We start from the raw sequence: 17,789 nt of genomic DNA, 5'->3' as shown, positions 1-17,789 counted from the left end.
AGGCGTGCCTGTTTCTTTCCTTTCTTCTTTTTTCTTCACAACTAACTATCACGCTCCACCTCACCTGGCTCTTTTCCACTGAAGCTGTATGTTTATCGCACATGGGACTGATCTCCATGCCTCGTTCCCTCTCCCGGTCTCCCTGGTGGAAGAATTCCTCCATGATCCGATCGGTCCACTGACGATACAACTCCAGGGATTTTGTGGGGTTACTCAGGTCGGCGCAGTGCACCATGTTTCGCAGCACCTGAGGGCAAAAAAAACCAAAAACATTTGCAAACCACATTTTTATTAAAACGGTGGAGGCATCAAGTGATTTTTCCTTTTTCATTTCATTTCATTTTCTTTCAACTGACTGCAAGCAAGTAAATGAGAGGTCGAGTCCTTACCTGTATTCGGTCTGTGTAGTTGTCCAGCAGCAGCACTCCGGAGCTCGTCACCTTCTTGGTTTCCACCATTGTCTTCAGATCGGCCAACAGACTCATGTGTTTGGACATGTCGGTAGCTAAAACCTAGGAAAAAGAAAAATCTTTTTTGATGGAAGCCGATCAGAAAGGACGCAGATGAGGAACGGCGTCAAGGTGTCGTACCATGTCGATGACCATCTTGCGTAGGGACTGTCGCTGCTTTTTGGTGAGGTTCTGGAAGATGTCGCAGCCTTCTTCCTGAAGGAGTTTGAATCCCACAGCCAAGTGATGATTCTCCAGCACGGACTCGTCGTTGTACATCAGCGCCAGCTCCGAGTCTGCTCGCAAGTGACAAATAAGTGAGCTCTCCCAAAAAGACACTTGACGGACGGAGACAATTGACAACACATACTGGTATTGATGAGAAACTGGTTCGATACTCCCGGATGATCAACATCGTGGATGGCAGCGGCGAAGATGGCAGCGAGGATTTCAAGGTCGGTGAAGACAGCCTGGAGAAATGGGAAGCCAAGCACAAACTTAATCATCGATCAATTGATCATTTCTAATTTGCTGATCCATTTCATAAGTGACAAATGTTTGGGAGAGCTTGTATTATTATGTATGACAGCTCTGCGGCATTCATCTCGTCTTCTTTTCATCCACGTGTGGCTTGTGCAATTCTTTGTGTCGTCACTTACATCGAGGGCTGGAGTAGAAAGGAGGATGTGCGTGGACTGGGCGACGTCAGCCGCATGCAGGCTGTTGTGGTAGGCCACGTCGGAATGGTAGTGATCCTCCAGCGTCATCATGTAGGCCACAAATGTGTCCACTGGAATCTTAAACGTTTTCAATAGCTCTCGCTCCTAACAAACACAAGGTTGGCAGACGTCTTCTTAGAGATGAATCACTTTCAACATGAGGAGAACGTGGAGGCTTCCTACCTGAAAGATGGCGTACATGATGCAGGTAAGAGGTCTGCTGTTGGAGTACTCGGAAACGGTGAAGATATTCAGGCCCCATTTGTTCAGGTCCTCCAGTTCCTTGGACAGCAACTCCTCTTTATCCGTTTTGACACCGAAACGCGAGATGCTGCTGCTGGAAAGCGAAGAGCCGTGGGAGATCTTCTTGACGCCGCTGATCTGCGTCATCACCTGCTGCTTGTGCTGCTTCTTCTTCTCCCGTGTCTTGGAGGTGGGCGATGGGATCTCCACCTCATTTTGTTTGTCTGCAAGAAAAAACAGATGGCGATGCTGTCATTAGGAATCAAAAGACAATTGTTTGTGAATGAAGGGGGCCATTGAAGCTTCCATAGTAGGCCTTTGTTTCCTTGGAATTGCTACCTGAGAAGGCAGCTGGTATGGAAACACCTGCATGCTATTAGCCGAGGTCATTCATTCAGGTGGTCTGCACGTTCATTGGCTGAGTCTGTCCTGTGTTGTCCACCTGCTGTCTCGCTCAACTATTCATTCGTTCATTCATCTCCTGCAGCAGCCTTTGCCCCCCCCCTCCCTCATCACACAACACTGGGGGTCAGACCGCTTTTATTGAGAGTTGGTCTCGAAAGCTTCTACCTATAATGTTCCAATACTTGGTTACGTGGGTTAAAGTGCTTTTCTTTCCTTTGCTAACGAGGAAAGTTACTTTATGATCTGATTCTCTGAGGAAGGCGTGCAGTGAACTGGAGATGACTCACCCAATCTGGTAAGCGCCAGCCAGCCAGCCAGCCAGCCAGCCAGCCAGCCAGCAAAAGGGGTTCCCTCTATACCTCTTGGTTTTTTTCTCCTTCACTGCAGTCACTTTTTCTCGCTCGCTCCCTCCCTCCCTCTAATTCCCCCCCCCCTGCCGGGGATCCAGCATGGAGGGATATGCCATTTACACTACGCGGAGCAGGATGCCGATCGATCACAAGCACAGTGTCTATAAATAGACCCAATCACCTTCTCATCTATATTTTCTTCCAAATTCAGATGCAAACTCCAAGCCTCTGGGAGAACATTTGTTGATTGTCTACTGTTAAAATGAATTAATGGCATCTGATTGCCAAATTTAATATCTACATTCGATTATTGCAGCAGCTACTAACTCTTTTTTTCAAACTCAATTGAAGATTATTTTTGAATTTCTCACTGAGCATTTTCAGGCTGCTGCAAAAACCTCCAGACGAAAGTGGATGGCGCAGTCTTTTATGCTACGCCCCCACACCAGAGCAACTCGTACAAAATAGCTTTTGTGATACATTTGGCTGTCAGGAAATATTATTCTTTTATTCACTTGTGTGCAAATCACAGTCTCGGTCAATATTTTGGGGAAAATTTCAAATTTTGGACTGATGTATTTGATTGTGTTGTACCTAGGAAAGTGTTGGAGATGAATTCGGACACCTGATTCCCAGAGCGACTCATCTCAGATAGGTGCGTCAACTCTCGATTCAACATTCTCTTAAACTGCAAAAGAGAAAGGGGGGGGGGGGGGGGGGGGGGAGAGAAACAATGGCGTCAGTTTCCAGGGAAAACCTAGGAGAAAATGGCGACTCTGTGAATTTGATGGAAAATTCGGCACTTTCAGATATGTCAGTCGTGGAACAAGTGGAGGAATCATAGCAGCCCACCTCCACTTTTTCAAAAAATAATCATCATTTCTTTGAGCCTTGCCCAAATGTTTTAAACTCTCCAAATTGTCCAACTGGAACACTTTGCTTACATTTTTACATGCGTCACTTTTTTTCTGCAAGAACACCTTTGCCTGCCCTTCAATACATTTTGTCCCTTTGAACGTCAATTAACATTGAGCATTTTGGATGGTCACTGCAGAAGCAGCTGTTGACAGACTGATGCATTTGCACGCACGCACCGCACAGCAACATACTTCAAACATAGCTCTGCAGATGGAGCTACAAAAAAAATAATATCAAGTGCATCAACATTCCAAGAATTGGAATTCCACAGAATTGGAAAATTAGGCTTCACAACACAGTACGTAGTTAAGAATCACACACCTTAATGTAACCCCAAGACACAGAGAGCAGGTAATTGGCTTCAGGCATTTTGGATCCCGTTTTCTCCTTCCCAATTAAAGCCAGAACTGTAATCCAAGAAGGAAAGAAAAAAAAATAGAGGATTCTCTCAGCGCCGCCCCAAAATAAAATCCCGTCTTCCTCCTTTTTTAGCAGCTTAGAGAGCAGCTTGATGGTGGCTGACAAAGAAGCCAGCTTGGTGTCTCCATGCCCGTGGATGGATGGACGGATGGATGCAAGGGCAAAATGGGCGCTGCTCGATGGGCTGGAGCAGCGGCAGCAGCTGTGAGCCGTAAGCAGAGGGACTCACAGCCAACTAATGAATAATGGAGACGAAATGACTATGGGAGGCGTGGGAGGGATAGGGATGGAGACAGGAGGGAGGGAGGGAGGCTGCGATGCTCATCTGACTTGAGGGGGGGTTCCTCTGCTTGGTTTGTCTCGCTTCGATGCACTCAGCAATGTCGTGCTAGCGCCTCCCTCCCCCCCTTGACCACCCTGTCTCTCTCTCCCTCTCTCCTCCAATTTCCCCTTGATGTAGTTTGCCAGCCCAAGCAAGACGTTCCATGTAGAACGCATGATTTGACAGAAAGTGAAGAAAGGGGCTTCTGATTGGCGGCATGTGCTGTAATTGTGAAAAAAATGTTGTTGTTTTTTCTGTCTATCCTACATTCTTCCCCCAGATAACTTTGGGAGGAATCTGCGCAAACACTGCAGGTCTCAATAAAGCTTCGCATGTATGATGAAGGCAGCCATTGTGAGGAAGGCGTGCCACAGTGAGACAGGCAATGAATGGCGCTCACATTTTAGGGAACGCCAATGCGCAGCATCTTATCACGAGCTCGATGATCAGTTTCTCCACGCCCCTCCTTGTCTTTCATTCTGTTGTTGTGCTTCTGACAGCCAGCCTAGAAGACTCATTAGCTCCATCACTGGGCACATCCCATGTTCGACGGCGTGGAGGCTTATTTTTAACAGCCAAGATGGGCGAGAAATAAACGAGGAAGGAGATGACAGATAATTGCATCCTTTTCCAATTTAGCTGATATCACCCCACTGATATCTGTTTGTGCTGCGTGTCCCAAAAATAAGAACACCCAAACACCATGGCAACAACATCAGGCAGCCAGTATGCGGCTGGCTCTTTTCAGGAGGGAGGGAGGGAGGGAGGGAGGAAGGGAGCGAGGGAAGGAGGAGAGAGGATAGGCTTCCCTCTTTCCTTTGCAGACAAGTAGTCTAGCTGCTTGCTGAGCTGTCACGAGGACACACCACACACGTCGCCTCAGCTCACATCACATCCGAGCCATACAAAGTAAAAAAACGTCTCCATGTCGATTTGTCCACTCGCCATCAATCGCTGTCTGGCCGCCTCACGGGCACAATGGTCCCGGCCGGGCGCATGCGGCCATTGTATAAGGCGCCACCTGACTGGAATATACGTATGGATGCTCCAGGATATCTGCAAGGTTTTGCAGGGATACCCTCCTGCTAGATATCTTCATTTCAATCCAGATGCGTACGGATGGAGGTGATAAAGACGAGGAGGCAAATCAAAGCCTACCTCGAGAGGATCCAAGATTAGGGAAAGAATTCAAAGAGAAAGAACCAAGAGCTGGCAAAAAGTGCGAGAGTGCTTTATATAAAGGCAAAATGACCGTGGGTGAAGAAAGAGCTGTGCTTCCCCACAAACACAGACAGAGGCAGGCAGGCCGGCCGGCCTACAATGCTCACATGTCGGACGTTTATGTTTTAGCACCACTCTAACTTCTATTGGCCAATATAAGTCGCTTACAGCTCATTAGTCATTTGGGTTTTTTTTTTCAATAGTGCATCAAATGTGATGTTGCAATTGCTTATTGTGTCTGTCATCTATCTGCTGCCTTCCCGAGTGGCGCTGTTGCTCTCCATGCACATCTTTCCTCTGTCTCCCTTTTTGTCCTTGATTAAGAAAGCTGCTGCAAAACAGAGCCATGAGGTGAGGGGAACCTGTGGCATTTCAGTGAGAGTAGAAAGGGGGATGGGGGGGACCCACACACACTGTGCTCCTCCATTCAGATATGATCCCAGTGGACAGCTCAATGTGGAGGCCAGCCAGGCGCACAGGTAGTTGAGAGGGGGACGTGGACTCTCTCTCCCTTCAACATGACACTTTCTCTTTGCCCGTCTGTCTCTCCGTCCATCCATCTACCAACTAACCATGCACACGCCCAAATGCAATATCAGTCATCCATCCATCCATCCCTCCATCCATCATCTCCTTAACGATACGAATCAAAACGTCCACTAGTGGGCGCTCCGTGTTAAGGCTGCCGTATGCCGGGACTGACTGACCTTTCTAACCTTGCATCCTTACACATCTCCCAATTTAGAGGCTATCAAAATTACAGACACTTAAAAGTTACGTAAAAACTTAGATTGAATTACAGTGGAGAATTTAATCTTAGATAATATCTCAACTCCTGCCACTCTGGACTTGTTTTTCATGTCGAATATACTGCCTATGGTGTGCGTATACAATCATCACAGCACTTCCAATTCACTTTTGGTGTCTGTCTGTCTCCTTAAGCAAATACGATGTCAATGATGTCATTTGTGTTGCTGAACCATTATTTTCTCAAGTAGAACACTTGCAGATAAAACAGGAGGGCAATTACAGGTGGTCCAACGCTATTGGGGGGTTTGCACGACCCGAATAATAGTAGTGTAGTGAAAAGCCTAGAAAGTACAACACCAGAGTTGTATCAAATTTCAAAAGCAGTAAATGGAACAGAACAATTAGTCTAAAAGTAAATAATTGATTCATCAATCCTCAAAAAAAAAATCTATAAAAGGTTTTCCACATAGGTGGATGTGAAGTATATTCAAATGTGTGGCCAAATAATGCGCTCACTTCATTATCATGCAATATTCACGGATATCCAAGTTTTGTGAACAAGCGAGCTATGACAATATCAATTTCATGACTGTGGGCTATACTTAAGAAACTCACAAAACTTAGACTTAAGCACAGCACGTGCAGGCAGCACAAGTCAAGTCCACATAAAGCACATTTGTAAAAAAAAAATTGTTGAGGAAACTCACCTTTCTCCAGCCATTCAGCTTCCCTAACTTCCTCTCTTTCTTGTCAAAATAGCAGGCTCCCATGTTGCCGTTCAAGTGGCTCGCATGAGTAAAAGAACCAAGCGCGGCGTGGACTCTCTGACAGCTCCAATGACTCACTAGGGACTGCGAGCTCTGACTAGGCTTTACCTCATTCGCCGTCTCTTTATGCGCGCGCGTGTGCGAGAGAGCCAGACCTCTGGCCGACCCAAACACACTCCCCTCACCAGTGTAGTCCCGCCTCAGGACTGCTGGCCGTCATCCTATTTGCAGCTGACACACTCAATTCTCCAAAACTGCCTTTACACTCCAACCGAGCCATTGAAAAGACATTTCAATGCATATGAAGACAAAATAAGACAACAACGGGCGAGCCAAGTCAATCACAAAAACAGGTTGATGACATTTTTTTTCATTTTTGCCCCAGGGCACAATGATGAAAAAAAATCCATTAGCACGCTCGATTCGCTGACACTGCACTTTGCAAGATTTGTCATGTTACCTCGCCTCAATGTTGGCATAGTCTATGCATCCCACAAAGTTTGTTGATGGCTGAGAAATATCCACTAGGATGTTTTTTTCTTTCTTTTTTTTTTTTTTGGTAGAGTAGATCTCATATTAAGATGTGCGAACGTTGGACAGGCAATTTGCAAGCTACTAAATTTAGCTTCGCACAAGTTGAGACACATCTGTTGTCAACATGCAAGCAGCAGTTGCCATTTTTAGGACTTGTGACTTGCTTGCCCAAAACTTGCCAAAGACTTTTGATGACTATTATTTTTTTGGACTGTATGAAAAAAAAAAGATTTATATGACACTTTGGGTTAACGAAACAATAGTTTGAGCAAAGTTTTATTATTTATTTGATTGTAAAAAGCGTTATAACCAGAAAAAATTGTCTTCCCGTTTAAAGAATGAAGAAACTAATGTGAACTTTACGAAAGGACACCACTGTTACATCAGGTGTATCAACAGTTTGAAAGTCTGTGTCTATGTTTGTTGAAAAATGCTTCCACAAATGTTTGCTCATTTAAATATTAATAGCGTTCATGTTTCACCTTGTGATTAAATAACTGTGATGTAATATATTCGATAAAAAAAAACAAAAAACAAGTCAAACGGGTTGTCTATTGATTTTAGGTGACTGCAGAAAGAGCGATAGAATTTCTGAAAAGGATAGCTAGCTATCACCTTAGTTGCAGTTGCAGCCTTTCCCAAATGTGTCAAACTCAAAAGCGAGTCATGTCTTCCATCTTATTTGATGGGATTTCTTCAGAATGCCCCCATAAACGACTGACATCATACAACATACAGCAAAGGAATTGTCAAGAAAAAAAAGTTTGAAGCACCGAAAAGACCGTGATGGTGGAGATGAACTGGAGGCTCATTCATTCCAAGAGATAGACTTGTAAAAGATGTACAATTCCAAATGTATGTGCAACAAATGAATGTTTTTTTTTTTCTTCCATATTTTCCTTCATGGCAGGGAAACATGGCAGATATTTTCTTGAGAGAAAACCTTGAGCGGAATGTAAAAGGAGCAAAGTTGCCCTACCTTGGTGGAGGCCATGTCGCTGACAGAGCGATAGGTCTGGATGGTCTCCAGCTGGTCCAGACACCAGTCCAACTCCTCCGTAGTCTCCATGGCCAGCTTCTGGTACGCCTCATCTGTCATCAAGCAAACAGCACAGTCAGAACGGACTGAGCAGAAAGCTGCATGACATCCATCCTTGCTTAGCTGCTTCGAAGGAGGCTGAATCATTAGGTGGCACCCAAGAGTGGCGTGCTTGTCTCAAAAAAAATAAAAAAATAGCTGTGATATCATGGTTGAAGACTGAGTTCTTGGTCAAAGGGCCTGAGACAGCATTTTTCTGTTTGCCATTTGATGAAGAAAGAAATACAGTACACACAAAGGCACCTTCTGCTCGTGTAACAACATCCAATTTTTATAGTGGCATCGCCAGATGGACAAACAAAATTTTTCTGACCAATTGTGCTGTATAGGTCAAGCCCAGAAGGTAACCAACGCAATACAATTCTGACAATATTGCAGTAGAACGATTCACGAGTTGCAAGTGCAGGCACACGTGCACACGGGCGGGGACACGGGCGTGCACACGGGCGTGCGTGCGTCTGGTGTATACTCGGGGTATCCTAGCTGCAGAGCACAACACGGCGGCCGCTCCGCATTGCGCCGACCTTAGCGTGGCTGCGTAGAATGTGTCCCCCGCTCTGATCTTCTTGCCATCAAAGATGTGAGGCTGTTTGCTCTCCCAAACATGAGAGGCACCTGGCAGCCCGCCCGTCCTGGCCGTCCGTCCATCCGCGCACAGGCTCTGCTGCTGCCGCCGAGGCCGGCCACAGAAACAGAGGGAGGCTGTGCAACTAGTTGAACACCACATGCTTCTGATATTTTAACCAACTCCACTGGAAATGTTTTTTATTTCCTTTTTCTTTCCTGGTATTACTGACGTGGTTGAGGTGGTTTGCGTTTATGAGGGGAACGTTTTTTCTCTGAAACATCTTCCCAAATCTGTTTAAACAAGAAATGCTTTGTGGTTTGCATCAAACCGTGTTTCATAGTTGCATAAAAAAACTTTTACATTAAAAAATCATAAACAATTGATCCAGAGGTTTCTTCATTCTTAGATTTTCCTTTTTCTCAACTCCATCAAGCACATTTGGAAAAGTTTGTGAGTTAACAACGCCAGTAATCTCTGGTCTCACCAAAAAAAGCGGCAACAGCTCCTGAGGGAAGAGTCTTCTTTGCTTTAATTGTTTTGTTTATGAGCAGTACGTGGAAATGTTTTGGCCACACCGTGTTACTGTTTTCGGAATGCTGTTACTCTGTACTATTGCTTGCTAAAAAAAAACAAAAATAAACTTTATAATAGAGCCTTGTTTTCATGGATTGCTTTCCGGTGCATGGTTCTGGATCAGAATTGAAAGAGAAAACCCAAAATGAAGTCCTTTTAACATGATAAAACATATTTCTGAATTTGACATAACACAATGAAGAAGCAATTTTGGGGCCGCTACTTTCTGACATCTTGTCTTTCAAATGGGGGCTGATGTGCTTTTACGAGAAACAGCAAGCAAGATTATTGAAAGCAACCATGTGGTTACACAACACTTCCTAACAAAGACCAAAGACGCTGATAGCGGTTGGTTGGATTTAACTCTTTACAAAGCAACAAATTACACAGTATTGCAAAATGGATCCCCCACATCGGCATGGCAGGGAGATGGGGAGATGCAGCCTGAATTATGGCAAGTCACAAATTGGAAACATTGAACGATTGCAAGCTAGATATTTGTATTTTGGATGAGTTTTCCTTTCCCTCGCATCAGTGGCACTGGGCCTTAAATATTCTGAGTGGTCTTTTCTTGTGTGATGAAGCCCCATTGAACTGTGTAACATTTCCTTTGCTCTAAGCAAGCCACTCACCCACTCCTGCTCTGCTGGGACAAATTGTTCCCCGTCGTCCTTATCATAACATACACATGTACACATTCCACTTGGATTTACTATAGAACACAGCGGCTTTGCAATTAGGAAGACAATGAATCGGAATAAAAAAACAACTGGTTTGAGAGAGACACTGCACCGTGTAAAAGAAAGCTTTCTAGATATCATTTTTGAATAGGGGCCACAAGCTGCCTGAATTGGAAATATTAGACGTAAAATTTCAGCACTCAAAAGACCCAACACACAGTATGAGCTGTAACAAAAAGTCCGGGCTTGATAATACGGTCAGATTTTTTTTCTTCACTATTTAGGTTACGTCATGTAAAAATACACAAATGATAAAAAAAATCCTATAAGAAAGCGCTTCAAACCATCATTATCGGCATCTTCATATCATAAAAATGCTGATAATAGGTTGTATCAGTGACAGCCAGCAAAGTAACCAAAACTGTGCGTTCTTCCCACAACTCGCGCACACACTTGCGATTCCCACACTGTGCGTTCTTCACACACAGATAGATCCACATGAGAATTTACGCGCATGAGACGGTTACGGGACAGGCTGACCTCAGTGGGGTTCCTCCAAGGCCCACAGGCGTCAGTATCAGTCTCACATCTGCCGCTATCAGAAAAATGTTTTCTCATTCAGACGTCAGTGAAGCTCTTTGTGTGTCCTAGCGGAGATTCTGCCCCCGAAGAGAAGAAAGGACCGCTTCGTTTAACACCAGCTTGGCCTTGAGCTGATGTCTGCTTTGAGACCAAAATGACTTTTCAAATACAGTACAAGGCACATATATGTCTGTGTTACCTGAGCTGAAGTATGTTAGGAGAGACAAAATGAACCAGTTTAAATCAAATTCCTCATTGTCTCCGTCAGTGTCAAACACAAGGCCCAGCCCGGCCCGAGCCATCATTTTATGTGGCCCGCAGAGGCAAATCATGTGTGACACGTTAAAATCCCAAAACTGGAAATTGTCTTCTTTTTACAAATTTTTGTGGCAAAGCTTTCAAAACTTTTTTTTTTTACAGGATTCTGTTGTGTGTATGGGATAATATGAGGGGTGGGCATCCATTTCTATTTACCAGACACTAAATCAATGATCGGATATCGACAGCAGCACGCTTTGATGACGCCTTTGAGAATCAGTGCAATTCACAAACACACATTATGATTGTACTAGTTGTTTACTTTCAGACTTGAGCTCGCAGCCAACGATTGACGCCATGCACGCTGTAATTACGAGATTCTAATTTGGGCATCTCATGCTGGTCAGCGGGGGGAGACTCGTGTTCCTTCCCCTTATCTACAAAGTAGTTCGCAGAACTCATTGCAACAAGAGAGATTCAGACTCTGGACCTCCCTGTGTTTGCCAAATGAAAATGCCAAAGAAGCTTCTTCAAGTACTATGTGGCTAAGAAAAGAAAATGATGACGTAACAATTGTGTTTTTGCTTTCTATGCTTTGACTCTTATTATGGACGAGACGTTTGGTCCGGGTGGGGGACAGAACCAGTTGAGTGTAGCGAGGCACGGCTAAGGCAGGCAGGCATTCGGGCTTTGCGTGCAAAGGAGGCTCGGGAAACATATGAAGAGCATCTGAGGCCAGCCTGGAGTGACCTCAAACAAGACGTAGCAAACGAGAAGCCAAGTGAGAGCCCATGTGGTTCTCCCTGCGTGCTGTCCACCACATAAGAGCTTCGACGGCATAATCAAATTGAAGCAATAAGGATTTTTGGCACGGCAGAATATGATTTTTTTTGCCAGCGAACTTTCCTGAGCTCAAATTAATCATTCTTGTAAAACGGGCATGTGGCACCCATTGCTTCAAAACCGTGGACTGCCCCCCGCCTAAACACAAAGCACATTTTGACGGAGGTCATTACATGCAGATGCAGATCACTGAGCAGTAAAATGTCTTTTCTTCTTCTTTGGAAGTCACCTTTTTGTCATTTTCCACAAAGAATAACGCTGAGCTCAAGGGGAGGGGACCGATGGTTCCAAAATACCCAAACAAAAGGGTCTGTCTGTCTGTCTGTCTGTGTGTGTGTGTGTGTGTGTGTGGCGCTGGGCTGAACAGGCCAAGCCAGGCTTGCTGGCAAGGGAATACTTGAGGGGAAGAACTGCCGTCTATTTTATGACTGTGCTGACGTCAATGGCATAATTCAAATTGTTGCAGAATACAGGCTGGAAAGCTTACTGAGGCTGTCCTCGCTCTCTTTCGGGGAGGGAGAGACGCCGATAAAACCTGACGTGGATTTCTTCATCACCGCTGTGCGTTGGCTTCAATTGAATGAGTCAAGTGAAGAGTAGGAATTCTCAACAGAGGATCAATGGTCTATATCATAACACTTTTTTTTAAAATGGAAACATTTCAAAATACCCTTTAAAAATATTTTTTTCAAATTTGGTTTGAACATGTGACGTAATTGCTACCTGATTCCATTACTGTTGGCTTGACAGGAATGTTTGAAATGAACATCATTCAGATTGTTCTGAATTTCCCTACACTTGGATGGACTTGACTGGTGTCAACATGTTTTGAAAGCTAAGCTATGAGGAGGCACCTTGGCTTGTTTATGACATTGCAGACTTGTTTTTGCTGCTTACATTTCCACGCTTAAACCATGAACTGTATCTTACTAATAATAACACACACCTCTCTTGGGCATGAGAAAACAGATCATCAAATTGTAATTTGCGGATAAGGTGATGTGACGTAACCGGCCCTTACTATGAAACCCAAAGCATGTTGGGAACGCCATCTTAAAACAGAATGTCTATGACATCTATCCACATGAAATCACACCTGATGTTGTTTTGAATCTTCCAGGAATCTTTTCATGCAAGTATTGCATAGTAAAACAATTTTTTTTTGTATTGCTTTACATCCAGATAGAAGGAAGGTTTAAGATTTGTTGACATTTTGCTTTACTTTGACATAATACTTGGTGACTTTTTTTGTCTAGATCTTGCACTCGACCGATACTCCATATATTTAAAAAAAAGGAATAAAAATAAAGTAACTAAAATTAAAACTAACTGAATTTCAAAAACAAATGTCAAAATGAAATTCAAAATTTTTTTTTCTTTCAAATGTAAAGATTTTTTTTTGGACTTGCTTCCCCTGAAAAAAAACAGCATCGTCCTCCTCAACTGGTCAATGAACACAGGTGACAATGCAATGTTCTTTTCTCTTATTGATTTGTTGTAGTCTTCCCATCATGGTCTCCAAAACAAATCCCAACATTTCTTAGCTGACAGCTGGGTGATATGGACTCAAGTTGTGACTCTGTAAACTGTTACGCATTTTACACACAAGCGCATAGTGCAGCTCGTAGCATCAAGAAGCTCGGCTGAGAAGTGGTGATGATGTCACTTTGCTGCCAAGAGTCAGAACATATCAACAACTTCTTAGATGTGTCCAGCGCCAGAGAGCAGGCGGTTTAAAGGAGGGATGAGATATTCCTCACATCCTCTCTGAGAGTAAACACAAAGCTACCCACATCTGTCACAAGTGTGCGTGCACACACACACACACGCACACAAATGGGAGCCTCTCACTTCTTTACAGTCCAAACACAAGTTGAACGAGTGATGCGAGGAGGCACCGTTTGTGCAAACAAGGCTTCTGTAAACATTCACGCGCACAAACGCAGGCCTGAGGATGAGAGGTGCATTTTGCAAAGCAACCTGCGCTGTATACACAATACTTTTCAGCGTAGCACATCTGTGTTACCTGCGAGGCATAGCCAGAAGAGTGCTGACACACACAGAGCAGTTTGATGATTTGACTTGTGCGGCCCAAGGGTCACGCTCAATTTTTCTGGACTGCTCCTTTGCCCGACGGTAGCATAAATTACAACAGAGCAGACGAGTCTATCAACACTTCATTTGTCAGGTAAGTGTCAACTACCACCACAGCTGCTTGTCAAGACACCCCCAGCCCCCCCAATGAAATACATTTATTTCGACATTTTAGAAGGAGGTAGCGTTTATTCATATTTCATTATTTCTTTCATAAAAAAATCATACACTAACGATAAGTAACCACATTTACCTACAACCAAGACTTAATCATTTAAAACACAGGAACTCAAAAGTAGTCTTCTGAAATCACTTTCATACTATTGAGTGTATATGTGTAAGAACGTTTTGCAGAATAAAATAGAGAACAATTTCATAGGAATAGATATACAAGTAGCAATAGTATGGAATATGTATTTCCATACCTTTATTTACTGTGGGAGGCACCTTTAGAAAAAAAAAAAAAAAAGATGGCCTGACACTCAGCACGTACACACATTCCTGTCCATTTCATGCTGACCTACGGCGTTTAGCTCAAGGTGAAGTGCTGGGAACAGATAAGGGAAAGGTCAGGTCAAATAGAAATGGTGCACAACCCTTATCTGGCCCAACAAGTAGCTCACATGTTTTCTCTCCATACATATGAACGGAGATGCTATGCTATGTTCCTTAAAGAGCAAAGAAGTCTCAGGATTTACATCAGTCTCTTCAGGTGAGCCTCATCCATATTGCACAAAGTGTTCTGTCATGCATATGTACACACACAACTTAAAGAACGTGTCAACATGTTCCAGCTTTGCCTTAAATGTCCAAAGGACCTTCTGCTAGAACTTTGTGGCCTGTCAATATTCATTTAAGCAAATTCCAGCCTCGTCATTCCAGTCTTTCAAGTCGAGCGCATTCACCTTTGTGATCTTCAGTTGAATAGTGAAGCCAGCAGGCAAAAACTCTGGTCCTGACCAACTCACCAGTTCTGAGACGCAAAGTCATGACAAGTAAAGATGTATTTATGCTGTGTTTTCTGCAACCATTCATTTTCTCCAAAAGTGCGAATTCCAAAATGTGTAAATGTTGGGGAGGGAGACGGAATATCATAGACCGTGAAGAACAAAGTCTACTTTCAGCAAGGCTCAACACATAATGTATTGACTAGAGCTGTTTACACAGGTGGAGAAAGATTAGTGTGTGTGATAAGTCAGAACATCTTTAGCGTGACGGAAAATGTGATAAAAAGATTGCGATGGAGACACACATGGAGAAAATTTGTGAATGAAGGTCAGGCCAGGTGAAGAGAAGCATACTGTATGAGAGCATTTCATGTCATGAGGATGACTTCATCAGGAAGTCAGGTCAAATCTGTGACAGGTTCTCACACACAGAAATGTTGAGGGAGGGGATGGAGCACAATGTTTTCCTGATCCTGTTATGAAGCGCACGGCACGGCACGGCACGGCACGGCACATTATCCTTTCAGCAGGACATGTATAGCGAGCGATATGAAGTGGCTAGCAAAGTGAGTCAAAGAGTGAATCCGTTTTGACACACACAACATATGGTGCATATTTCCCTGCTACATAATCCTTTTTTTTATTTTTTTTTTTTACCACAAGCCCATGTGGTGACATCACCGCACAAAATGAATGAATGCGGAAGTGGTGTAGAGTTAGAAGAAAACCTTTTGGTATGCCTCTCATACTTGAATTTGCATTGTTTATTTATGAATATAATTTATGACTTGTTTGATTGATTCTTATTGTATATATTATTGATTGAATTATTACTATGTATTATTATTGGTAGTAAATTGAGCAGTTTAGCATTTGATCTTTGTGCTTAGACTTGTGATTCACCTGTGCACTTACGTATGATAACATTGTGTTAATGTGTGCATTGTGTGGGCAGACACAATGAACGTTTGTCTCACTGCATCCTATTTTTCTACTTTGCGCTGACGCACACATTCGTCCACACAAACACCTCCGTATATGTCTACACACACACTCACACACACAAACAAAACTAATCTAGACACAGTTCCTCTTAGCTTCCGTCAAGTCTCAACAGTTAATGACAACAAAACAGGAACAATCTGATCTTCTCTTCCTGTCTGACACATCCTGCCCACCTCCTCCGACAGAGATATATGGCTTAGAAGAAAAAAGAAGCACCATTTTCGGAAAAAAAGATGAACGTTTGTGTATTTGCATTGACTGGTACAAACGCCAAGGGTGAAACGGAACTGCTGAGCTGGGCTGAGCTGGGCTAGGCTGGGCTGGGCTGGGCATGACCGATGATCAGCCAGATGTTGAGCAACTGTACCGCCATCAATTAACAAAAAATAAATAACCAACTCATGTAACTAAAAAAACGTTTGAATCCCGCCCGCAAAAGCTGAACAGCTCCTGTGTTTATGTGAATGGTGGAAGCATTTCCTCATAGTTCAGTCCTGATTTAAGCAGGTGTTTGCTGTTGTTGTTCATTGTTCTGGCGCATGTATCACTGAAAGAAAAATACTTCATGATGTCATTTTCCATTTTTTCTTCCTCTAGTCATATGCAACTCATGCCTACATGTTTGAATGAACTCCATTCAATATATACCATGATGAAACTTTAGAAACTTTAACTTCCCTGTTTTATGTTACACACTCACCCAATTCTGTGCGTCAGCCTTTTAATTTTGGTCAAAAAAATTCTATCTATCCTTTATAGAGAAAGTAATAAAGATATGTTCAACACATAATTAAGAAAGCGCCTCATTTGTCTTTACAGCAGGCCTGAACACAAAAGTGGGACACAGCACCTGATGAGCTGCGGTTCTGATGGAGGAAGTGAAAACTTGCTCCATCTGCTTTGACAGGAAGTCAACACAAGCCGCAGAAAGGCACACTGACGTCAAGCGGAGCCACAGGAACACCGCCTCACACCGCACACACACACACACACACACACAGTGTCACAATAAGCACTCACACTTAAGGCCCATCTTGCCAAAAGCAATCACAAATACTCAGATAAAGGTTCAAATCATCACGGCTTCATTCTAGGAAATACTCAAAACTTCACACACACACACACACACACACACACACACACACACACACACACACACACACACACACACACACACACACACACACACACACACACACACACACACACACACACACACACACACACGTTCCAATATCTACAGTGCATTAAAGAAACATTTACGGAAAAGGATTTGAGAGGAGAGGAAAAAAAACTTCCTGCCAATGTCATGCGGACTTTCTTTTCAATTTAGCTGAAAAAGTCGGGCAAAATAAATAAATAAATAAATAAATAAAAAAAGTGTCTTTCTACTGAACTCTCAAATCTTAGTTTACGAGTTATAAATGTAAAAGTCATGAACCTCCAAATGCTGACGAGCTTTTTTCTTTTTTTTTGCAGCTGCATGTTCACACGTGATGTTGCCTTTCAGTGACGCACGTAAATGCCACAACAAAAAAAAACATCACATGCTGAAAGAGGGAGCTTTCTGTTATCGCTCAGCCGGCTGCTTTATCGCATCACGACGTATGCTCGAGATAGTTTGGCTGTAGTCGTGATGCAGATGACAAAGACAACGCAGATGGGATTCAACTTGTCACCATGTGAGGAAAAGCAATAATAACTAACAGCATGTACATTCAAAAATGAGAAATAAAGAAGAGTTCATCCCAAATTCTCAAGTGAGCTTCTTACCTGGGAGGCACACTTTGGTGACTGCAGGCTGGTTTGCAGCAGCGGGAGACCTCCTGGAAAAAAGGAAAGCAATTATTTGTCAAAATAGCTCAAGATGGAATTCAATATACTACAGTATAATATTGGGATCTTCAAACTCTCCCCAAACTCATTCTGTCTATGCACACCAAAATCTGAAAGCTGGAGCCAACATAAGTCCAACAGTGCCATCTTATGGTAACTTTGCAAATCTTACTTTTTTTGGAGGGAGTACATTTGACATATATACT

At 43.4% G+C, this 17,789-nt stretch overlaps 1 protein-coding gene across 4 annotated transcripts in view; it reads right to left on the bottom strand.

The window, feature by feature from the left end:
* pde4ba (phosphodiesterase 4B, cAMP-specific a) overlaps positions 1-17,789 on the bottom strand; it is a 46,733-nt gene that overhangs the window by 3,406 nt on the left and 25,538 nt on the right. For all 4 annotated transcript variants that reach the window (XM_085927364.1, XM_085927365.1, XM_085927366.1 and 1 more), the window contains 9 exons: positions 17,521-17,573; positions 8,078-8,190; positions 2,761-2,854; positions 1,352-1,635; positions 1,109-1,273; positions 820-919; positions 591-745; positions 390-512; positions 65-247 (listed from right to left, as the gene is read on the bottom strand). In XM_085927364.1, coding sequence (XP_085783490.1) covers positions 65-247; positions 390-512; positions 591-745; positions 820-919; positions 1,109-1,273; positions 1,352-1,635; positions 2,761-2,854; positions 8,078-8,190; positions 17,521-17,573 — 1,270 coding nt within the window. The remainder of the gene's footprint in view (positions 1-64; positions 248-389; positions 513-590; positions 746-819; positions 920-1,108; positions 1,274-1,351; positions 1,636-2,760; positions 2,855-8,077; positions 8,191-17,520; positions 17,574-17,789) is intronic.

The sequence above is a fragment of the Syngnathus leptorhynchus genome, chromosome 13, assembly GCF_054491065.1.
Source record: "Syngnathus leptorhynchus isolate UIUO chromosome 13, UIUO_Slep, whole genome shotgun sequence".
Lineage (NCBI taxonomy): Eukaryota > Metazoa > Chordata > Actinopteri > Syngnathiformes > Syngnathidae > Syngnathus > Syngnathus leptorhynchus.
The sequence above is the reverse complement of the archived record's forward strand: the minus strand, read 5'-3'. Positions and strand labels throughout refer to the sequence as shown.